Source organism: Alternaria triticimaculans, assembly GCF_023758025.1.
Source record: "Alternaria triticimaculans strain BMP 0046 chromosome Unknown scaffold_9, whole genome shotgun sequence".
Taxonomy (NCBI): Eukaryota; Fungi; Ascomycota; class Dothideomycetes; order Pleosporales; family Pleosporaceae; genus Alternaria; species Alternaria triticimaculans.
Window position 1 is genome coordinate 796,720 of NW_026055966.1, and position 23,470 is coordinate 820,189.

At 52.8% G+C, this 23,470-nt stretch overlaps 7 protein-coding genes across 7 annotated transcripts; 4 read left to right on the forward strand and 3 right to left on the reverse strand.

The window, feature by feature from the left end:
* Window positions 1-6,253: 6,253 nt before the first annotated feature.
* Window positions 6,254-6,832, forward strand: J4E78_006702 (uncharacterized protein; the record flags this gene model as incomplete). The annotated part of the gene is made up of 1 exon (XM_049367312.1): window positions 6,254-6,832. One exon carries the CDS (start codon window positions 6,254-6,256, stop codon window positions 6,830-6,832), a length of 579 nt encoding a protein of 192 aa, XP_049221059.1.
* A 306-nt stretch (window positions 6,833-7,138) lies between these two features.
* J4E78_006703 (uncharacterized protein) lies at window positions 7,139-9,021 on the reverse strand (the record flags this gene model as incomplete). The annotated part of the gene is made up of 5 exons (XM_049367313.1): window positions 7,139-7,446; window positions 7,511-7,878; window positions 7,933-8,292; window positions 8,344-8,674; window positions 8,727-9,021. 5 exons carry the CDS (start codon window positions 9,019-9,021, stop codon window positions 7,139-7,141), a joined length of 1,662 nt encoding a protein of 553 aa, XP_049221060.1.
* Window positions 9,022-11,050: 2,029 nt separating this feature from the next.
* Window positions 11,051-12,600, forward strand: J4E78_006704 (uncharacterized protein; the record flags this gene model as incomplete). Its single annotated transcript, XM_049367314.1, is given in 3 exon segments — window positions 11,051-11,104; window positions 11,118-11,615; window positions 11,665-12,600. The coding sequence occupies 3 exon segments, from the start codon at window positions 11,051-11,053 to the stop codon at window positions 12,598-12,600; spliced, it is 1,488 nt and encodes a 495-aa protein (XP_049221061.1).
* Window positions 12,601-14,850: 2,250 nt separating this feature from the next.
* J4E78_006705 (uncharacterized protein) lies at window positions 14,851-15,705 on the forward strand (the record flags this gene model as incomplete). The annotated part of the gene is made up of 3 exons (XM_049367315.1): window positions 14,851-14,904; window positions 14,959-15,390; window positions 15,442-15,705. 3 exons carry the CDS (start codon window positions 14,851-14,853, stop codon window positions 15,703-15,705), a joined length of 750 nt encoding a protein of 249 aa, XP_049221062.1.
* A 2,622-nt stretch (window positions 15,706-18,327) lies between these two features.
* On the forward strand, window positions 18,328-19,719 carry J4E78_006706 (uncharacterized protein; the record flags this gene model as incomplete). The annotated part of the gene is made up of 1 exon (XM_049367316.1): window positions 18,328-19,719. One exon carries the CDS (start codon window positions 18,328-18,330, stop codon window positions 19,717-19,719), a length of 1,392 nt encoding a protein of 463 aa, XP_049221063.1.
* A 407-nt stretch (window positions 19,720-20,126) lies between these two features.
* On the reverse strand, window positions 20,127-21,608 carry J4E78_006707 (uncharacterized protein; the record flags this gene model as incomplete). Its single annotated transcript, XM_049367317.1, has 3 exons — window positions 20,127-21,287; window positions 21,406-21,515; window positions 21,584-21,608. 3 exons carry the CDS (start codon window positions 21,606-21,608, stop codon window positions 20,127-20,129), a joined length of 1,296 nt encoding a protein of 431 aa, XP_049221064.1.
* A 539-nt stretch (window positions 21,609-22,147) lies between these two features.
* J4E78_006708 (uncharacterized protein) lies at window positions 22,148-22,996 on the reverse strand (the record flags this gene model as incomplete). The annotated part of the gene is made up of 2 exons (XM_049367318.1): window positions 22,148-22,780; window positions 22,832-22,996. The coding sequence occupies 2 exons, from the start codon at window positions 22,994-22,996 to the stop codon at window positions 22,148-22,150; spliced, it is 798 nt and encodes a 265-aa protein (XP_049221065.1).
* Between the last annotated feature and the right edge of the window lie 474 nt (window positions 22,997-23,470).

Genomic DNA, 23,470 nt, shown 5'->3' on the forward strand with positions numbered 1-23,470 from the left:
CTCGAAGGAATACACCTTACGTCACTTTTAGTGAGATTGCGTGATGCTGACCTATACATATGCGTTCTCATTTTGAAAGCACATTTGATTGTTGTTACAACTACATATTCGAGACGCGACGCTCCCAGAGCGATCTTCAACGGGTGGCGAGGCTACATGATGGTGAAAACGACGCCGCCTGCTCTACCATGTGCAGCCAAGTCTCTGAGAATTAGAGTATCTCTCGTCGGAGAGTACTTCTGCGTATGAGCAAGATAAGTGTTGCGTAGATTGTCAGTGGCTCAATAGCCTGCGTCTTCATGTACACGCCGGAAGCCAAGATGGATATCACTTGTTCCATTCGATAGGGTGCCGGTCCGTCTCACTCTTCATAGGCTCAAAGAGTTCGTTCGGAAGCCATTCACCTTCCCTAGTTCCCCTGAATTTCTCGGCGAACATGTACGGTTGACGAGTGATGTGAGCGGCCATACCCAACTGCGCATCTACGGCTGCCGCCTCTCGCGAGAAACCCAAAAGCGTCCCTCTTGGAAGGTTGTCTGGACAATAGTCATCTGAAATACTGGTATTGTCTAGACAAATTCGGAATCTTGGTGTTCCGGGGATTTTCCAGAGGTCGTCTATCCAGTGCGCATCTTTTACTTGGTCACGGAGTCGCTCCGCATGGCGCATCCACGTCGATAACAAGGCAGGGGCCAATTCATGCAGTGCTCTTATGAGATCAATCACGCGGATGCCATCTTCCCTGCGAAGTCTTCTCAGCAGCAGGTGTGTTCCGATTATCTTACGTTTACCGTGGTCGAAATGATAGATGCCAAGACTCTTGCACGGTGGGTGAACAATCTGCATTGATCCGACGGCCTGGAGAAGAAGTCGATTCGAAGTCGTATCATCGATCAACAGGGATTTGTATGTAGCCTCCGCACGTAGACTAATTTCCCACCGGCCTAAGTGTTGTTTGAAGCGATCTTCTTCGGAGAACAAGGACTCGAAGTATGGGTTGGTTCGGAACTGGCTGAGATCGAGCCAGTAAAGATCTGAGTCGCGGGAGACCGAATGTACGTCTGTATGGGCATCGCCGCGTTGCGCAACATCCAAGTCGTTCAAATAGTCCGTAATCGCGTCCGGTAGATCTGGCGACTGTGCGAAGCATGCGGGAAAATACAAGAACCTGTGGACTTGCGGATGACGAGGTTTGTCGCGTATGCGTGCCACGGGAAGGCAAAATTGCGCGACTTTGTCGGTGCTGAGTTGAAGCGGGGTCTCGCTTTCCCAATCAATGATCTGTCCATATTCTGTTGGCACCCTGGGTGATAAACCGGTGCAAAATGCGTCAATGTTTGTACGGCTGCGTATGACAGATGTGGCAGAGGTGCGCCAAGCAGTCGAAATCTTTAACGCTCGAGTTTGGGTCTCGGGTCCGGCGAACTGAAGTATTATATCCAGTAGTTCGGAGACCTGAAACAAGTGATGCTCTGTACGTTGGCATGGTTGTTGGCATGGTCGTTGGTTATGCGTTTCAGGTATTGTATCTGATTTGTGAGCCTGATAAAGGGCTATGCGTGCCCTCACTCGGTGACCAACCTCCAGTCTCCATTGTTCAACAGCTCGTTGCTCTGAGGGGGAGTAGAGTGGCGACACCTTTGTAGGTTCGTTGTTGAGATCCAGCGTTTTGGTCCAGGACCTTCGAATTCCAGGTGGTATTGCATCATCGCACGATTGATAGATTGAAGACAAGAATTCTTCTCTAGCATTCAGAGTCGTGTCTTTCACAACAGAAGACGATGCCCAAGAGATGGCGGATCCCATGACAAGCAGGATCCAGTTTGTCGCAGGTGTCAATTAAGGTTAATGAGGAGAATGGAAGAAGCAAGCGCGACCGAGCCTTTAAATGTTGCTTTGTACAGCTGTCCTTTCAATGTCCCACGGTTCGTTGTTGCGCACCCGGACAGACGTCGGGAACTGAAGCCTGGGCGCTGGTAAAGATTCGGCTTAGCGCAAACGTAACCCAGGTGCCTGCATGTACCATCTTTGCGACTCAGTGGATAGCCGAGCGGACAGCGGAATGATTAATGCACTGAACCAACTGCGGGATCGAGCGATCAGTATGTAGGCGCTGAGGCAAGGAGCTGTGACCGAGATGTGACATGGTTTTCCGACGACAATGGCATCTGGGCGCGATTGACACGTCGAGTGCGCGAGGATTCGCCTCGTTGCCGGTAGTTCTCAACTCTTATGGCGTTGGCCTTGAGATTACTTAAAGGATAGGAAAGTAAATGCGGCGTGTTGGTGATGGACGCACAGCGCGTAAGAGCCTGCGGGTTGAACACCGTGGGCTCGGGTGCGGCGACAGTAGCGCCGGTACCCCGAGCTCCTGCTTTCGTTGTGACTTGCACGGGCATGGATCTTCCACGGCACGATCACGTTTCGTCGACAACACATCCAGGCTCTCGCATTGGCCTCGATCATAGCAGCTCAAATGTGCTCAGCTCGCACATTCTCGCGCACTACTTAGAATTGTGGAGCGGTTCGTCGATGATGCGTACCTAGGTAGTGAGCAACGAGCCGCCACTGGGCATATCACAACATACCTCACAACCATGGAAACAGATGTGGATTCTCGAGCAAGACCTCTCGTGACGGTAAGCAGGCTAGTAGTATAATCTGACGCTACTATATGAGGAGGCGGACATACCACAAGTTACTTAAAAACTCTTTTTGAAAATAACATCAACGTCCCAAAACTATCTGCCTCGACACAATGCAGGTGGCTGCATTCGCGGCAATGAGCATCATCACGACAGGGGCGGCCATCACCTCGTCAGGCAGGGTCACACCCATAACGCGGACCCACGGCAATCTTATCGTATCGCGCGATGAAAGATACTTCTGCTTGGAGGAAAATAACTCGTATCTGCAAGCGATTATAGGGCGATGGCACAATCTCAAGACACAAAGGAAATACCTTCGTATCGAGAACCGCAATCATCGAGAGTCTGCACTATACCGCCTACCTAATGAGCTTCTCGAGCAAATCGCCATGTACCTCCCTCCCGCCGACCTCCTAACGCTCCTTCGTACTTGCAGGCATACCGCAATTTTGCAACGCCGACGTTATTTCGATCAACCCGCTCTACTGGTGTACTGGCGACGCATGAGGCGCGATGTCTTCGCCTCTCGACTGATGCTCGAGAACAAAAGCTGGGATCTGCCTGGGATGCTGTGGTGCGACCGTTGCAGCGAGTTCCACCCAAGGACTTTTTTCACGAAGACTTTGAGAGATGCGCCAGACGATGGGAGGGAGTGCCAGTTCGCATCGACTGCATATAATCACTGGTGTTTCCAGCATCGGATTGGTGTGCCGGAGAGGGTGTGAAGTTGATTGAGACCAGACAGATGCCCAGCTTGGAGAAGGTATGTGCGCAGGTCGTTTCTGCGACAACAACAGAGACTAGAATGTGTGTTGGAAGAGGAAACTGTACATTGAAGATTATTCTACCAAATATCCAGAGAATGAGTATACTTTATGCCACATATGGCACCTTTGGCAAGGTGACGTAAGGAACCAGCCACAAACTCCGAAACATGCAGTCACAGCCTCAGTAACTCCTGCGACTTCGAGCGATCGAACCACTACCTCATGTATCCCAGTTGATGGGATGCCGACCGGTAGTACTTTCAGCAGGCTCAATAAGATCTTCTGATATCCATTCCTTCTCTCTTGATCTCCGTAGAGGCTCTGCTCTCATCTGAACAGCGCGAGTGACATGGCTTGACAAGCCGAGTACCAACGGATTTGCTGTCTCCCATGCTTCAAGTTCTTCTAGCGAAGAACTTGAATTGATCATATGGACATCATCTGACATGTCCACGTTATCCAAAAATATTCGAATCGTGGGTGCGCCAGGTACCCTCCAGATGTCGTCGATCCAGTGCGCTTGCGATATCTCTTTGAGAAGCCATTCAGTACTTTTAAACCAAGTTTCTTGAATGATGGGTGCGAAGTCTTGTAACGCGTCCACAAGCTCAGAAACGCGTACACCATGATCATTCCTGATCCTAGTCAGAAGTGTATTGCGGCCATTCGTATGCGTTTTATAAAAGTCGTCATGGTAAATGCCTAAAGCTCGGCAGGGTGGTGATGTGACATGCATAGACCCAATGGCGTTCAGCAGAGCTTTTTCCGAGAGGAGAGAATTGAGCAGAAGTGTCTGCGGGCTTGCCAATGTCCTTAGGCTAATCTCCCATCTACCGAGACGATGCTTGCTCTGGTGTTCATCTGCGAAAAGTGCTTCAAGGTATGGATTTACCTCCAACTGGCTTAGGTCCAACCAATATATGTCTGTCTCACGAGATGTGCGTCCATTCTGGCTCCAAGGGAAGGTATGGATGTGTTGGGAATTGTCTAGATGATCGAGGGTCTCAGACAAGGGACCGGGGAGGTCGCGCCTCTGAGCACACTTGGCGGGAAAGTATAGGGCCCCGCTTCCTTTCGATTTGCGCCACCTCTTGTGGACACGTTCGAAATCCCATTCGAATCTTTTCATCTCGTCAGAACCGGGCTGGAAAGGTGCCATGGCGTCTTCATCAATAAGCTTTCCGTGCTCTACCGGCATGCAAAGCGGTGATGCCCGGAATGGAACAGCGGTATTGCAACTGTTTGTAACGGCCATTGCGCTTTTGTGCCAGCACTTCGATACACGCAACACGCGGAGTTGTGCTACAGGTCCTGCGAAGTGAAGTATGGCGTCTAGTAATTCGGGGATCTGGAGCATCCGATGTTCTGTACGGGGATAGTCCCTAGCACTAAGTTCAAAACAGCGGAGAGTTTCTTTTGTATTTGATACTATGCATCGGTAACTAGCTATACGTGTCTTCACTTGCGATTCGACTTGCTGTCTCCATGCTTCGACTGCTGAACGCTCTGTGCAAGAGTAGGGCGGCTCTACCTCCGGGCGTCTGTTGCGAATGTCGCGAAAATCGTTCAGCCAGTTGTTGGTGTCTTTTTCATCGGTAATTGGGCGCGCAGGGTCGTGATATTGATTGTAGATTGACTGAAGGAATAACATTCGAGGTGTTTTGCTCCATTCGAGTGCCCCCTCCGGGGTGTGGCGGTAACGGAATGAATCAGACATATTGTCGAGTGTATGTGAATCTGCACTTAGGACGCGGCAGTATTCCTTCTTATGTACAGGCCAAGTATGCAAGCTCAGTAAATGTGTCCTTTATGTGTCCCACGGTCGCTGGTCGACCCGTAGACGGGTGCCTTGACGCTAACTAGAATACAGCTAGCGTACCATCAAACTTCGCGAGCCTGCCATTTCCAGCAGCATGACGTTACGGCTTTGACCTTATTTTCGCTTCCACGTCGACCTAGGTAGGAAAAGGCTGAACACGCTGGAACCTACATCGATGTTAGGTCACTTACTTCGCTTGCTTTCATCCTAATGTAGTCTGCAGGGCTGTTCCGGTTCTTTTCTTATACGAGGTGCTTCTCCATCGCAACACGTTGCAGCTATCGCGTGGATTTCAAATGTGGCTTTCTACTGCATATCACCAGGCATACATGTATGCTGTTATCCCAGTTGACACAGGGCTGACCAAGCATGCGAAGACGCAACCTCAAGTTTCCCGCTATACTCTGGAACGGAGCCTGACATACTCAATATCGAGGTCAGAACGGGCTAGAATAGACGCAGTAGTAGTAACAGACTTTTCGATGTTTTTTGAAGTTTTTATTTGATGGTCTACAGCTTATGATGCCCGAAGGCCTTGCTCAGTACTACCTATGAGTTGTGTCGCCAAACACAAACGCCTTCCCAAAGACACCCAATGAATTCTAGATTCATGCATATCAAAGTAGACTCCACTGATATCTATCTCTCTCTATGAGGGCTGCACGCAGTTTTTTGGTTGGTAGATGCCGGTCATCTACTGTAATGTGAAAACATTGTCCTGAACCATGGTAGACAGGCGACACCCACTGTTCTGGCCAATGCGACACGCTCATAATGTAATTCCACGAGATGTAAGTCCTCAAACCAACGCACCCGCGCTTGTTCAGTCCATTGTAGCAATCGCAAAAAATCGATGCGACAACCGTGCACTATTTCACCTCGATTGCTCCATTTCGAGAAAGTGCGACCGGCGACAATTCTCACTCTCACCTTGTCACATACAACCCGCCTTGAAACCGAAGTCAACCCCCCGCGACTCATAATACACTCGCGACTACTTCAGCTTTCTCAAATCCAAAATGACAGTCTTCGCAAGCAAGGAGATGTTCAACAGCCTGGGCCTCGAGCAGGTCCAACAGTCGCACGCGCACGCATCGCAAGACTGCACCATCTGCCGCCATCCTCTCGCCCTCCATCCCACGAAGAGTAAGCCCGCGGAGTCCAAGCTTCACCGTGCTGTACGAATCGCCGCCTGCGGCCACATCATCGGTCAACAATGCCTAGACGCCTGGCTCGAAGTCGGTAACACATGTCCAACATGCAAGCGCCTACTCTTCGAACCTACTGGCGACCCTATCACGCAGCAAGACATCAACAATATTCTTCGCACCTTGGGCCCGCAATACGGTGAAGATGCGATCATGGCCGTTGTGGCGCGACGCGTCGCCCGTCAGGAACATGAGCATGCGCGGATGAGACAGGCGCATGAGATTGAGCTGGAGAGGATGAAGGCGGAGGAAACGGCGGCTAGGAATGATGCGTTCACACTGTCCAACGACGATCTCTTGGACAGCGATGAGGACATGGATTTCGAAGAGGAGGAGGAGGATGACGATGAGGCTTTTGAGGCAGAGGAGGATGACTCAGACTTGAGCTAGCACGTTCTACTAAGTTGATGGAAAGAGAAGGTCAGCATGTGCGCGTAGCCAAGGCAGTCTTTGCGAAGCGATCGGAGGTTTATGAGTGATTGAGTGATTGAGTGCCTCCAATTACATCTGGAATTACTCTGGGGGGAGCACGCACGTGGTGAATAGCTGTGATGTCTTGACCACAGTGGTCTATCTATCTGAAGCTACTGTGTACCTTCGGGGCCTTCTAAGACGTCGGGATACAGGAAAGTACACTTTGATGTATTCGTCAAATGTAACCATCGTCGCTCAAACTCTGTGCCGATCTTCGCCCGCTCACTTACTCTCCACCCTTAAGTTCGTCCACATCATACCCGTGACCGGCACCTTAGCCACCGCAAATCCAATCAGTACCTTGACCTGCAGGTTATACGCCTCACCAAACACCTGCCTCACACGCTCCAACGTTTCCGGTGAAAGAGTCTGCACTAACTCCGTCCTTTCTAGCAGGCTCTCGGTAAGCTCCAAGGGTAGGATGTCGGTCAGATGGGAGCGAATGTAGGGTGTGGAGATAGATGTAACGATAGCGATACCGACTAGACCGCCCAGGGTGCGGAACTGCGATGTAGCTGCTGAGCCAACGGCTGGTAGTCGTTAGTAAACGAAAACCTTGAACACATGCGTGTGTGAATGTTGTCGGTAGCTTACCCAAATCCCTCTTATACATCGCGTATGGCACAAGCAGGATGAGTCCCGAGTTGACAAGACCAGTACCCGTTCCGGCAATGATCTGGAACGCATACTGACTAGCATCGATATGCGACGAAGTATCGATCTGCGACAGCAAGGCAATACCGAGAATCTCCATCAAGGAGCCACCGAGAATGATCCAGCATGGCGGTATCCTGGGCTTGCCCATCATCGCACCAGCGATACCACTGCCAAAGGGCACGAAAGCGCCGTATGTGAGGAGTCGGGCGGCGGCGGCAAGGGGAGAGAGGCCGTTGACCGTGATAAAACGTTGGGGGATCTGCGCAATGCATACGAACATGACCGTGCCGGAGAGATAGGTATTTCTGCATGTCTACATCAGAATGACGCATCATGGTGATACAAAGTTGTGGACTTACATGATCATGCCGAGCTGTATGCGGCTCTGACAGAAGCGCCACGGAAAGACGGGCTCGGGGTTGGTGCGACGCTGTGTTATGTACCATTGCCATGTGAAGAACGCGACGGCGAAAGGCGCGGAAACGACGAGTAGAGGAAGGACTTTGTTGGAAGACCACGCATAGTTCAGCGACGCTTGCTGGAGACCTGTAGCGAGTAACACGAGAGTGCCGAGCATCAACGTCGCTCCAAGGAAGTCAAGTCGACTGAGGGAATGCTTCGAGAAGATCGGGTGTGTCTGCTGCGCAGCTGGCTCGTTGAACAGCGTTCTCGGAAGTGTGAAGCAAAGTGATACAGCAGTAAGAACTCCGACAGGAACGCTACACCAATGTTAGTACGTTGACGAGTATTCTTCAATGACGTGTACATACTTCAAAAGGAAGATCCAGCGCCAGCTACCATGCAGGGTGATGCCGCCACCAAGAAGCGGCCCCGTAATCAGACTGAGTGCGAGCACCATACTAACACCTGCCATGTACTTTGGCAACTTGCCCGGTGGCGCAATCTCCATGAACATGAGTTGAGTGAGTGCGTATACACCGCAGCCGCCGATACCCTGACACCATCGAAACATGATGAGCTGGATGAGTGTCTGACTAGCTCCGCAAAGCGCCGAGAAGATGGTGAAGATAAGTAGCGAAGCTATGAGGGTGTATTTCCGTCCTGCAATGTCTGAGAGCTTTGCCCAGATCATCTGGAGACCTTGGACAGGATTAGCGAAGTGGTCTGTCTGTGAGGGTAAGGAAATGCTTACTGCAGTAGGTCAACATATATGCCGTGAAAAGCCATGAGCTCTTCTCATAGCCACCCAGTTCGTCGGTGATGTCCACAATGGCAGTGCTGATGACGGTCGATTCGAGAGTAACGAGGAAGATCGAGATCGTGAGACCAGCATTGATCAGGTAGAGCTTCAGGCCTGTGGTGTACTTCGATTCATCAGTCGCTACCACCGGCTCAGCTTCATCGGGGGCGGAAGTATTTGTCGACGCCTTCTCGGCACTCGAGTTATCCAGTACGGCATCGTCCTTAGGAGTAGAAGACATGGTCATGATTTGGCAACGAAAGTGTGGAATTGAGGTGCGGTGAGTGAAACAGAGCGAGAGAGAAGTGCAGGAGTGAAAGCGCAAGAGATTTTGCTAAGGGTCCAGAGAGGCAGGCGCGTTGTTTGTCGCTGCTGTTGCTAGGTGACCAAGGAAAGTGCGAACCACAAAGTCAGGTACGACTTGCATAGCTTCTGTGGAAATGTGTGAGGTGAAAAGGATAATGGAATTATAAGAGTGCTTCAACAAGGGGCTGACGACTGTGCCACGTATTGTATGCAAGCATGGCGTTTCCCTTGCTCTTTCGATAAGACCGTGCCATTTACTGGTCGTGAAAATGCGGTTCTCCATCTGCGTACGGGGAAGAGTACTATTCGAGTATTGACAGCCCGACGATGTAACAAGTTATGCCTCCCATTTGCCGTGCCATGGCGCGAGTCTATAGTAAGTAAGCTGATTATACCGGGGACGCGGTATCACATAACGCCGCAATCAAACGGGGTTTTGGTTTCGGCCCCATGCATAAGCGAGCAGGATCAAAATCCTCATATGTGAGGCTGTTCTCGGTATGTCCGAATTCGTGCAGATAGTAAGTACGTTAGCTCTTAGTTAAGCTGTGGGTTGCCCTTTCCTTCCCGGTAGGATCGTTGTTGTGGGGGCGGGGCTGTGCGACCATTGGGGCTGGTCTTAGCGCAGGCGCGAGCCGCCCGTTGGATGTTGAACCTGGAGCCGTATTTATCCCGTACCGAGTGCTTGGGCATAACTCATCCATGGTCCAATAGAAAACGCTCGCATGCGAAAATCCTCTCGTTTTATCGACTGTGCCGGAGTGCTGCATTCTTTATCTGTCGCGTGGTGCCATAATGCGACCGGAGAGGTTGTCCAGTGCGAATGGCCCATAGGCGTAGCGAACGTTATAGCGCGAGATTGGAGTTGACTTGGCGAAGGACCTTATTCTCCCTATAACTGATGATAGTAAATCAACCTAGGAAAAAATTGAATGGGTCTGCACATCATCATGGAGACATGCAAATTAGGTGACCTAACGTCGATGTAGGACCCAGGCGTGTCCGGTGTATGAGGTGGCCCCCAAGATGAGCCCCTTCATTAGGCGCCCGAGCTACAAAATGAGTATAACTTGGTCGTCGTCGGGGTCGGCGACTTGAAGCTGAGCGAACGCTGGATGACTGCAAACCCCACAACCCAATGTGCCGCGATGAGACTTAATCTTGAAGAAGGACTATCATAGCCACATCCGCTTACGTGCAGTTTGACATTATACTCAAAACATACATCGCGCTTATAACCTCGCCAAAAGCAAGACGACGGGACGTCTTAAACCACCGTTGGCTTGGGGCCATGTGCGTACGGGTGTATTGAATTGTGGCGTTGAGGGCTTCCGCACTGTCAAACCCCGCCCCGCTGATATAGCACTAGTTCGCCCAATATGCTCGGGTGATTGTTGATAGCGATGGCCTTTCTCAGTTGGGATGGTATGGCATCGGGTGTATGTCGAAAGTAGCGGGTTGGGGCTGCGTTGAAGACATAAAAAGAAGTCGAAGGAGTGAGTGGTGGTCAGATGGAAGGCACGCCCGACACGTCGCGACAGATTGTGCTAAATTGTGCAAAAGGCGCATGGGAAAGCTTCATCTTGGTATGGTGGCGGGCCGTCTGAGGTGGAGATTGAGGGACGAGATAGTGTGCCCAGGCGGTTCGAGCGTGGCTCGCGGGGTTTGCGGAAGCCCTGGAGGCCGTTGAGAAGGCTCGGAGCGGCAAGATATAAAGTTCAGTGTCATGGAGTCTTGATTTCCGCAGTATCGACCGTTACAATTTATCAGAACCCTCCAACATGATTGTCTCCGCACCGCTCGTTCTTGGCGTAGCTGCCATCTATGTCAGTATACTCTACATTAATACACGGTCTCAACTTACATGGAACAGCTCGTGTACTCTGCGATATACAACCTATGGTTTCACCCTCTCGCAAAGCAGCCGGGACCGTTCTTTGCTCGCATCTCCGGCATACCCTCTTTCTACCATGCCTGTAAAGGAGACCGCCACATCTGGTCTTGGAGGCAGTTCCAGATCTATGGTACGTGTGTCAGGCTTCGACCCTTGAAGCCATGTCGTTAATGTTGCGTGCAGGCGACAAGTTCCGGGCAACTCCCAATCTCCTACTCTTCCAGACCCCGGAAGCTTACAACGCCATGTTTGGTCACAAAGCCAACGTCAAAAAGTCCCCATTCTATGAGGTCTGGAGACGGAACAAACATGACCTAAACACACTAGGCTGTACGGATGTAGAGGTGCATGCTCGAAGGAGAAAGGCTCTTTCTTTGGCGTTTACTGAGCAATCCGTCAAAGCTACCGTGCCCTTCGTAGCTAGACATGTCGATCGATGGAACGAATTACTGCCGGGTGAGACCTTCGGTGGTGAGGGGTGGTCTGGACCACAGAATCTAACCAAGTGGGCTGACTACTTGTTGTTCGACATGTTTGGCGACATCTGCTTCGGCAGCTCCAACAACACTAAGGAGCCAGGGTCGAATGACCTGAAGAGTATCCCACACAACATTACCAGATACTTGCGCTTTTACAATCCCGTAAGTCGCCACCCCTCTCCGTCGAACGTCGTCGCGCTGACCGCCGTAGCTCGCCAAGTCCCCGTTCCGAAGCTTGTTGCTTTGGCTGAAGCCTCGCGGCCTAGATTCGTTGATGAAGCTCATCACCCCGAAGGAGATCAAAGCTTATTTCGCCTTTACGGAAGGTCTGGCCAAAAGCCGAATCGAATCCGAGCGGAGGAATGAGGCCGAGAAACGTCCAGTTGCTCGAGAAGACATGTTCCACTTTCTATGCACGGCGAAGGATCCAGAGACGGGTGATTACGCGCTGAGTACCGACAATCTGATTGCCGATGCAAACTTGCTCACAGTTGCTGGCTCGGATACAACCAGTGCAACAGTAACCGCGCTCTTCTTCTTCATTACTCGCAATCCCAAGGTCTACACAAAGCTCGTTCATGAGATCAGGGACAATTTCAACGATGTCGAAGAGATCGGCTCAGCTCCCGATCTAATGGCTAAGTGCGAGTATCTCCGAGCAGCGGTATACGAGTCCTTGCGCCTCTCACCGGCTGGCCCAAGTGAGCTTGAACGCACCGTCCTTCCGGGTGGCATCATGATCGCTGGTGAACACCTTCCTGGTGGCATCATAATTGGTGTTCCGAAGTGGTCGCTCGGTCGAAATGAAGCTCTTTGGGGCGATTATAACACCTTCCGCCCAGATAGATGGATAGTCTCGGACACCAACACACAAGAGGAGGTGAACCATCTGAAGCGATCGTTCCATCCTTTCTCCAAGGGCGTCGGTAGTTGCCTAGGTCAAAAGATGGCGATGGTACAACTCTGCATGATCGTTGGTAGAACCCTCTGGAGATACGACGTGCGTCAGGCTCCTGGACAGAACGTGGGAGAAGGCCGCCCCGATCTTGGCTGGGGCCAAAGGAACCCTGGTCACTTCCAGTTGAGGGACGCGTACATCTCGCTTCGTGAAGGTCCCATCGTTCAATTCAAGAAGAGGGTGTTGTGAGAGGCATGGCGTTGCAGGGTCCCGAAGCTGAGACCTTGAGATCGCCGGGGGAGGTCATTAGGTCGTCTGTTTTCTTAGTTTCGTACTGCATTTGATTTCCGTCGCGTGCTGCTGGTTGGCAACAACGTCCGGCGCGTCATGCGAATTGCTCTGTAGGTAGGATAGTCATCGTAGCCAGAGTTTTTAGGACTAAAAACGCGTCCCTTTCATCAAGAGACGTCACAAGGCCACGCTGACGTGAGTTGCTGTGATCTTCGTGCAGTGGTAAATTTGGAGGGGGCTGGGACTGGTTCGCGGGCGTGTCTAGATGCGCCGACTGTCGCCGTTCCCAGGTTGCCTTAGTCATCGATCCCCGCCATCAATCCACATTTCGTGATCGCAGTCGGTAAGAATGTGCTCGTTCTGATAAGATATACTCGGGGTCTACACTTAAATCGTGCACCTTCTCTGTTAGGCATTCCAATGTAAACTGCAACTCAGGCTTCCAAAGATGGGATATCTGGCAGCCCATAGGTCACAAAGATTCATCATTCTGTTTAAATGGAAGTCCACATGTTGGGTAGCTCGATGCATGATAGATCTCAATAGAAGCATCATTCAATGACAGGCGTCTGAGGGCATAATTCACTAGGCGCAGTAGCAAACATAGTAATTTCACTACTTTTGTATGCAAAAAGAAGTCAATACTGGAATAAAGTGAAAGCTCACTCACACATATACTTGCTCACTAGACACGCAATCAACTGATAAGACCCACTTGACTATACCTGCGTGAAGACCCTGTCACTGTCGACAACTGGCTCAGCACCAAACTACTCCAGGGTTGAAGACACGTGTAAATGGGGTCCAGACTACAAAAGCAACGCGGAGGCGGAGGCTGATGGCAAGGGGAGATGTGTCGGTTTCCGGTGAGGGCGGGCGTGAGTCATAGGCCGACGATCCATGCAACACCCAAAAAGTCGTGCACCAGGCTGCACCCTCCCAATGCCTCCACGATCATCCCCGGATCACAATCTCGCATGCGGCCGTCCTTCGCCCATCAAGTTCTTTGTTGTCGCCGTGATTGCGTGTTCTATTGTTTGCACTTTCACAGGGTGCGTGCCTAAACAGGCCCGGGGGAGGCGCAGCGTACCGCAAGTGTCTCAGGTCGTCGCACGCCTTTCAAAGGGCGGCAACTCAACCAGCAGAATCCACGGGGTCCAAGGAAAGGTGTCGCGATGAGTTTTTCTCTTCGTTCTGCGCCGTTGCTGGTGGCCAGAGTGCGGCAAGTGAGGCGACGGGGTCGAGTGGACGGGCTGGATTTGGGCCATCGCTCAATCCGGGTCAGTGCGTCGTCATCGCTGGTAACGAGGGAAGGCACCGGCCGACCTGCGCACATCAGTAAGGCAGCAACATGCGCGCTGCACCTTCCAGTGTCGCGGAGAGGCTGTCGGCAGCGCTGCAGTCGACACAAGCAAGCTGGCTCAGTGATTGCAGCGTCGCATATGCGGGGTGAAGCTGGGGGAGTGAAGGGAAACGGTTGCGCATGACGCTGGGAGCCCCTTTTACTCACAGCAGAATCTTCTCGCTACCGGGAATCTGAGGCTAAGCCCCAATCGCCGCCCGGTCCCTGCGACGTAGCGGGGCGCTAACGGCTTGGCACGCAGGCAGCCACTACTATAAGTACTCGGCCTCCCCCCCAACTTTTTAACGAGATTTCCGCCGAGCCCGCCGTTGTCGCAACACCTCAACTCTCTACTCCACCATCGCCGCAGATCGAAAACTCACCTTTTCAACTGCGCGCTCTCTAATACTGCGACTCAGAAATCCCGGTGTGCCATATTCGCACATATCCACTCTCTCAGAGGTCGCGATCGGCGCTAGCTATATTCAGCCTGCGACAGCCCAACAGCAGCCTCATCCTCAGTCGCAATCTCGACTTACCCCGCCAAAGGCTTGCTGGCTACGCTTTTGGTCACTTAATCTACACACTAACCCGCCGTCCACTGTGACAGCACCACTCGACGGCATACTTGTCAACGTACGCGAGGGACACATTCGCTTGTAGCTCTCCTGCCTCCGGTACCGTCTCCACCTATCTCATAGACACACCCCTCCGGTGTCGACCGACCTCGCTCTATACCTCGCGATCTCGTAGTCCGCCGACTTGACCGTCGCTGCCGCTCTAGAACACACTCTGACCTGCGCAGTCTGTCAAGATACCGCTCTCCTCAAGAGTCTATCACTCCAAATCCAATCAATAACTTCATCATGGATCCCAACTCTCTCACTTCTCACCCGTCCACCGCCGCCCAGGCTCAGACGGTAAGCTCTTGTGATGTCTCCCATTTGTCAAATTGTTCTAACGTTGGCTCTCAGTTCGTCGCTCCTGGATCTCTCTCGTACCCCCAGGGCGCGAACCTCGACCTGAGTGCGCCAACCGCCGAGCAGAACACTCAGCAGGTTGCCGACAACGCGAACGGTGTTGCGACCCCAGCGGCTACTCCTGATACTCAGAACGGTCAAGTGCCCTCTGGTATCGTGCCTACTCTCCAGAACATTGTCGCTACCGTCAACCTGTCCGCTCGCCTCGATCTTAAGACCATCGCTCTTCACGCCCGCAATGCCGAATACAACCCCAAGCGTTTCGCTGCCGTGATCATGCGTATTCGCGAGCCGAAGACGACGGCCTTGGTCTTTGCGAGTGGAAAGATGGTTGTAACCGGTGCCAAGTCTGAAGACGACAGCCGCCTCGCTTCCCGCAAATATGCGCGGATTATCCAGAAGCTCGGGTTCAGCGCTAAGTTCACCGTACGTCGCATCGGACTAAGTACGTATGATTCAATGCTAACGTCACCATAGGACTTCAAGATTCAGAACATCGTTGGCTCCTGCGACATTCGCTTCCCCATTCGTCTCGAGGGTCTTGCATCTCGCCATCACACTTTCTCTTCCTACGAGCCTGAGCTCTTCCCTGGTCTCATCTACCGTATGATGAAGCCGAGAATTGTCCTCTTGATCTTCGTATCTGGCAAGATCGTCCTCACTGGTGCCAAGGTCCGTGAGGAGATCTACCAGGCTTTCGAGCTCATCTACCCTGTCTTGTCGGACTTCCGCAAGTCATGAGCACTCTTTCTTCCCAGGATCCGGCCTCAAAGAGCCTTGACCACACACCTTAACCGGTGACATGGCTACGACTTGGACCTTTCCTTCTAACTTGTCATTTTTTGCGGCATTGCATGGTGTTACGGTGGGCGGCATTTCCTTCTTCATGCCTTTTCAAAACTCCAAATTACCCTCGACACGATTAGACATCTGCACGCGGGGTGCCTTCAACCTCTCTTAATCCGGGTCACGAAGGCTTTTTACTCTCTTCTCTTTCCATTTACGGGTACGAACACGTCGGCGGGCGGCGTGAGGGGATGGTCCCAAAGATTGCTACAACGGGCGGAGGAAGGAACGCGAGGACGTTCGGACAGTGCGACCGTAAAAGCTCGCACCGGGAGCTCGAGAAGGTTGACGATATGACACCAGAGCTCTCATCGATGGAAGTGCTTCAAAGCATCCATCGTGTATGTGTACATGACCCTTGGCCTTGAAACAGGTTAGGCAGTAATGTTATCATGATCATAATAGCCTTCTTCACCCTTGATGTGACGTGACTGCATGTGATCATTGACTGCCCACCCGAGAAGTATGACCGTCGCTGCTGGATACCTATTTGCACCAGCGATACTATGCTTGGGTCATACTCCTACTTTGAACAAGCCATCTTGCTCCATGTTCTCAAGGCTAGAAGAGGTCTGGACTATCGTCTTGAACTGCTGGTTGTGATAGAAGTGGTAGACGAACCCAGCGACGGTCATGTGTAGCCTTCTGTTGTATGGTACGCGCGGCCATTGTCGCTCATGAAGGCGGTGGCTAGATTGAGCGCGCGCGAGAGAGTGCGATGATGTGGATATGCTATGTGTTTCCTCCTGACTGGGTTCGCCTTAGTGGTATGGGTGGTCGAAAGCACAACAGTGGAGGCGCTGTGCAAAGTTTCGGGGTAGAAGAGGAGGTACCCGGCTACGAAGTCGGTAGCCCGCTGCGGCGTCTGAACGTGGGTCGATGTAGCGCTTCAGTGGTCGAAGTGTTTGCTGGAAAGCGAAAAGGTGGACGTATACGGGGCTGAATCTGGTGTTTATGGTGAAGGTGTAACTCGGGGTCGGGTTGAGCGAAATGGGAAGAGATCGGGGACCTTGGTTGCGGAGCCAAGCTCTTCGATCGCCCCAGAGCTCGGACAATATTGTGAAAGCCAGTGCTTAGGAAGTGAAATTCAATAGAGTGAATTCCTTTCCTGCCTGTTCCTCTTTGTCCTGCGGGGCTCCATCACGTCTTAGCGCGTGAGGCCTTCGGTCGGGTTTGTCGAAAAGGGCAAACGGCGTGCCGCGTAGCTCGAAAGCTTTGTGGAAGGGTATCCATTTAGCTCGTTCTGTGTGGCGTTTACGAGCGGTCCAGGTTTGGTCGAAGATTGACTACACGGTAGCCCGGGGACTACCGCAGTCCGAAACCGTGTTGTGGTGTATTCATAGGTAGTCTTGGTTCGAAGCCACAGGTTCGCGAAGTCATCCATATGATAGCTTCTATCATTAGCTCTCCAGTGAACCTACCGTTCAACGTAGCTACTAAGCAAGACGATGCGATGAAGTAGGATATGACTGAAAATATGAAGAATGAAGAAATCAAGATGTGACGCTGGACTTGTGAAGAATCAGGAGACAAACGAAAAAGTGAATAAGAAACACTGTGCAGACCAACGCACGCCGGTTTGGGGCTGTACGCCTAACCTTCAGAAGCCCTTGCGAAAGTGCATGGCCGTGAAAGATAAGGGAAAGTTAGCGCTATACAGTACCTGGAAGAGTTGAACCACATTTTGGGCAGCAGGATGAAGACGTGGTTAAAAAACTTGGTACAAACCTGATAACCTTGGCGAATAAAGCGTCAGGGAAGTACCAAGCTCCTGAGACATCCCACGTTCCATCATGAAGTCCATTGAGTTCAGGCGTTAGAGGCGGCTTGAGTTGTTGCGTGTCTCAGCTAGCGAGCATAGACCGCTTGGTCAGATATCGGATCCTAGTCTTTGATGTTTCGAAACGTCTGTACAAGGAGGCTCATACAAGGAAGAAACTGAACATGCGCGCTGAAGTTTGCATTAGTATTAGAACATGTGTGTATAAAATTCGAAGGCAATGTTGCTTCAGGAGGTCTGTTCCGGGAGTCATACTTTGTCGAGGAGTCGGTGTTCGATTAATTCCTTGAAAGGGGTGGTGTGGTAATTCTCCGAGCGTTTATGCTACGTCACGGTCGAAGGTATCGATGGAGGAACGGCGTTTCTGCGCTGGCTGGTGTATGGATGTAGAGGGGCAAAGAGAAACGAAGAAAGTGCCAGAGTAAAAGATACAGGTCATGCGTACTGCTGTAAGTCAGTGGATTCATTTTCAAGAAAAGCTCCCTGGAATTTAGAGGGTAGTCGCTGATTGTGTGGGAAACGAGATGCAAACACGTGGACCGTGCGTCATGCATGCCGTTTGCGTCAGTAGCATGGCGCGCCTTCCCTCCTTTCACCAGCAGCCACCATGAGCGCATAGCTGCATCCTCAGCGCAGCCAGGCCATGTAGCCACACTTCACTTCTCTAGCTCTAATTTGTAATATCCTCAGACCGATGCCTACATTCCTTACGCCTAGCCCTTACGACCGCCGCCGCCATGCGCATTCCTCTCTTCCGCATCTGGTACTCGACCACGTACACCACCCTTCTTATAATCCTGCTCCTGCTCCTCGCCGTTACGCCCGCCGACACAATATACCAATCGATCAAATCCAAAGAGCTCCAGAAGCTGTTTGTCATTGGAGGCGTCTACCTGTTGACCTGTCTGATTGTCCTGTTGATCTACTCGACGCGCATCTACACGAATAGGACTGTGCTTGCGGCGATACCCAAGAGCTATGTGCCGATCGAGGAAGGAGAGGTGGGCAAGGGTGTGCGATGGATGATTGTCAAGCATTTTAAGAGGAGCGCGGTCATTGCGTGGGACAGCAGGCCGAGGGACGTTCGCGGCGAAGTCGACGTGGATGAAGAGAAGGGCGAGGAATCACGACCAAACACTGCGGAGAGCAGAAGGGAGAAGCACAAGGCGAACAAGAAGAAAGGCCATCATCACCATCACCATGCGCCGGATGCGACAATCATACCCGTGTCTGCGAACTCGCCGCCTTGGGGCAACGTCTCGCATCCAGGCTGGGCGTCACCTTCGTCGCCTGATCTGCCAAACCTCCAGTACTGGGGCGTCATCTGCGAACTACCGAACCTCATCGAAGCGAAAGCCGTCTCCCTCGCACCGCCCGACCCAGCCCTCGAAGAAAGCGCCCAACAATACCCCGACAACGCGCCGCCTCTCCCAGACGCGCGCATCGTGACCCTCCTCCAGCGCCCACGCGCAATGGGCCTACGCGAATACCTCGCGCGGCTCGCAGAATTCGGGCTGCTCAACCCACCGTCTCTCGGCGCCACATTCCTCGCGCAATACGAATACGCACGCTTCTCCACAGCAAGCCTAACCGAGACACAATTCCGCGACACCATGGCCACTTTCGCAGAGATCCTGAACGGCATGACAGAAGTCGACGCGGGCGTCATCGAGGAAGCCCGCGCCCAGGACATTGAATCCGACACACGCAGTCTTGCGCCCACAGAATCAAGCTCCGAAACGAGCATCTCCTCGCACTCCCAACTCCCCTACCGCACACCGCAGCTCGAGCGCCAAGCTTCGCTGTCCTCCTTCAACAGTTCCCTACTATCCGCTGATAGTAATTCGACTACGCATTCCCCGCAAACCGTCCGCACCGCTCCGTCGCGCCAACAACAGCGCAGTTCCACCCTCTACGGTACACCGCGTACGCCCTCGCAACGCTCGCATGCGGATTCTGGGTCGGAGACAGGCTCTGTCATAGTCCGTGAAAGGCCGCGCAGAAGCCCGAGCACTCTGTTGCCCAATTCGAGCGAGAGTTCGCTGGAGAGTGGAGGCAGTGTGATTCGCTTGCATCCTAACCCCAGTGAGGGGGATTTGCCGTACGAATATACTATTGATGCTGGTTGAAGGGTGGGGGAGGCGTGCTGGGAAGCACGTTGATATTCTAAATACAGACCTCGGAGGGTTGAGTCAGATCCGCGGCAGCATGGGAATCGAACGCAAGGCCGGAGACGAGAAGACACCCCCGCGTGAAGAGGGAGAGAGAGCATACTACGACACAGCGCCATTCCTCTATGTCGAGGTGAGAGAGAGCAGGAGTGACGTTTCGAGTAAACGCAGTGTTGGCAGTTGAGGCATAAGGAACTGACGCAGAAGTTACTGCAGACATCATCTCAAACGAGCGGAGCATTATTGAAGAAGAAGAAGAAGGACGATCAACGATTCTTGTATATATCATTCACAGTACATAACATTTTACCCATCATACCATCATGTAATCAACGTACATTCAACCTAATCCTTACTTTACCATCCTACTCCGCAACCCAAACAGCAGCCATACCCATACCGGTACCAATACACATACTAGTGACACCCACACTCTTGCCCGTCCTCCTCAACTCCGTCAGCAGCGTACTAACCTGCCTCGCACCCGTCACACCAAGCGGATGCCCAAACGCAATCGCACCACCCTTGGGATTAACCTTCTTAACATCCAGCCCCAACTCGTTAATGCAGTAAAGACACTGACTAGCAAACGCCTCGTTAATCTCCCAGATATCTACATCCTGCTTATCGAGACCAGTCTTCTCGAGCACAACAGGGATAGCAGCAGCGGGGCCCACGCCCATCATGAGCGGCGGGACGCCGACGATGGAGGCTTGCACGAACTTTCCGATGATGGGCTGGTTGAGGCGCTGGGCGGTGCTGCGTTTCATGAGGAGCACGGCGGCGGCGCCGTCGGAGATTTGCGAGGCGTTGCCTGCGTGGATGGATCCGTCTTTGGAGAAGGCGGGGCGGATTTTACCGAGCGATTCGGCGGTTATGCCTTGTCGGACGCCGTCGTCCTTGGATACGGTGATGGTTTGTTCTTCTTGTGTCTTGGGGTCTGTCCATTTGACCTGGAGAGGTGCAATTTCCTCGTCGAACAGCCCTTGCTTCTGGGCTTCGACGGCTTTCTGGAAGGAGGATGCAGCGAAGGCGTCTTGCTCGGAACGGGGGATGTTCTTCGCTTTGGCCATTTGCTCGGAGAGGACGCCCATGGGGACTTTGCAGTTCGCAGACTCCTTGTGCGACTCGAGGAGTTCGGAGAACTCAGAGACGGCGCCGGGACCGTACTGTGTGCTCATGCTTTCTGCGCCAGCGCCGATGCCGATTTCGATCATGCCGCTCTTGATAGCGTTGGCGATATCGACGCAGGCTTGTAGGCCGGAGGAGCATTGTCGGTTCAGCGATTTGACGGCTGTTGTGGTTGGGAAGCCGGCGGCGAGGGCGGCAGCGCGGAATTCGGTTGCGCCGCCTCCTGGGGCGAGGACGGCGCCGACGGCGATGTCTTCGACGAGGTTGGGGTCGATGCCGGAGCGTTGGAGGAGCGCTTTGTAGGCGCCGTGGAGGAGGTCCGAGGCTTGCGTGTCTTTGAAGCCGCCTTTTCCGCCCTTGGTGAAGGCAGTGCGGAGGGCGCAGGTTATGACGATCTAGGAGATGGTAGTCAGTATGGTGGTTCGGTGACAGTAACGAGTCTTCAGCTGGAAGGACGTTGAGCTGATCCAGCAGTCGCCGTCGCATCGCTCAAAGACAAGATGTGTAACTCACGTCATCAGCCTTCTTCTCCAACAACCCCTTCTTTCCCTTGGAGCCCGCAGCCCCAGGACTTCCACTTCCACCCATGAGATGGCCCTCGACCTGCGTAAGGCGTTCTTGAACTGTATAACCGTCAGCTAACTCATCCATCATTCACCAACGCCACTTCTTCTACTCTCGCCCAACATACCTTTGTTAGGAGCTTGATTGGCCATATTGAGTACTGTCGTCGATATAGAAGCTGTGTAAAGGGAAAGCTGAAGAACAAGCTCTGGCGTGAAGTATATGAAGCAGCACTACCGTTCGGTCGCGGCAAGCATTAGGTCATTCGCATGCGAATCGCCGAGGTACGTTGCGCTTCCGGTTAGCGCGTCTGTGGGGCGCGTCATCCGTTCCGGGGGAAGCTAGCTTTCACATGCTTCCAGATGTCGACTTTGCGGGCGATTTGGGGTGCTTCACATGTCAGTGTGGGAAGTTTGCTCGTCATGTGCGGTTCTGCGGTGCTGGCTATCGTGTTGCTGATGCTGACGGAAGATGCTTTGTGACACGAAGCAGTGGATGTGTAGGTGTTGAGATGCAGACACGGCATTCGCGAGAGCAGCCATACTCAACAAATCACAATCTATACTCTTCAGTAACTCAGACAAAGTGGAGTATCAAGAATAATATGATAATAATCCATGCGGCCATGTGAAGCCGACGACCCCGAACGCCCTGCTCAAACACACCCATCTAATCATGACAACGTTCCTCTTCACCGCCTCGCCTCATCTTCCTTCCAAGGATTATTCATCATCTGCCTCTCCAACTCATCTACAATGCTCCCACGCTGGGTCTCCTCATAGCCTGGCGGCGGATCCGACGGTGGCTCGAAGCGCTCTTGTTGAGTCCGCGGGCTCGACAGCGGACTCGATGCTTGTGGACTGGACGGCACGGGAGCCGCAACGACCGGACCGCCTACGCCCGCTGCAGAACCGTCCATCGGCGGACTGGGAAGCGGATCCGGTACTCGGGCATGTTGTCTGCTCTCCTCGTATGCGGGTAGGTCTTCCAGGTGTACGTTGTTCATGTTCACGCCTCCAACGCCTCTGCTTCCATCTTCCACGTCACCGCCGCTCTCTCGCGCCACCTCGACAGCCTGCCGTAACCGCTCCTTTAACCGCTCGAATATGCTCGCAAAGTCGAACGCGCCGCCCTCTTTGAACTCCATGACGAGGTCGAGCTCGGCGTGCTGTGGTGGTATGCCGCCGCCTTGGACGGGCTGGATGATGGCTTCCCATTTGTTGGCGCCGAACCAGGGAGCTGTTACGCGGGAATCGGTTACGTTGAGGATGGGGACGGCGAAGGATTGGAGTTGGGGGGTTGGGGCGACGGGGAGGTATATCATCTGGTGGTCACGTTAGTCGAATTCCACATAATGGGGGTGACATGTACGTACCCGTCGATTTGTGAGGTATACAACGCCCGACTTGCATTGTTGTGAGTAGGACTCGCTCGGACTACGCTGGTGGCTAGTCTGCAGCGAGAGGGTGGTTCGAGGAGGAGACTGGTATAGTGTCTGTTCGCCAGGCAGAGGAGTGTACCCGCCATTCTCAGCGAGCATAACCCAACTAGTTTTGCGGTCAGACTTCGACTTCTTCATCTTGTGTGTCTTGAACCCCATGCTGCTATGCCGAAATGACTATGCCCAAAGCTCCTTGTTACAATCCGCGGGGTAGGAATGCGAGGGGCAACACAAGCACACACGACAAAGCCAGGACAGGACGTTCAGGCAGAGCGGGAAACGGGGCGAGAGAGAAAGAGGAGAGAAGATACTAACTTGACAGACATGCTTGGAAACCGCCTTGCAGCAGACTTGTTCACGGATAAAGCGTGAATAGTTCGCCCACTCCCCAACTGTCAATGCAAGCCAGCCTTCCTTACCGCGAATGCGCTAACTGTGCCTGCGCGTGAAGCGCCCGCCTTGATTGTATCGGCCCGACCGCCGACTGCCTATCAGATCTCGCGTTGCGGTTCCCGCGCAAATGCGAGTGATCGGTTTAGCGTGGTGCGGTGGAGACGAACGGTGGGGTGGCTA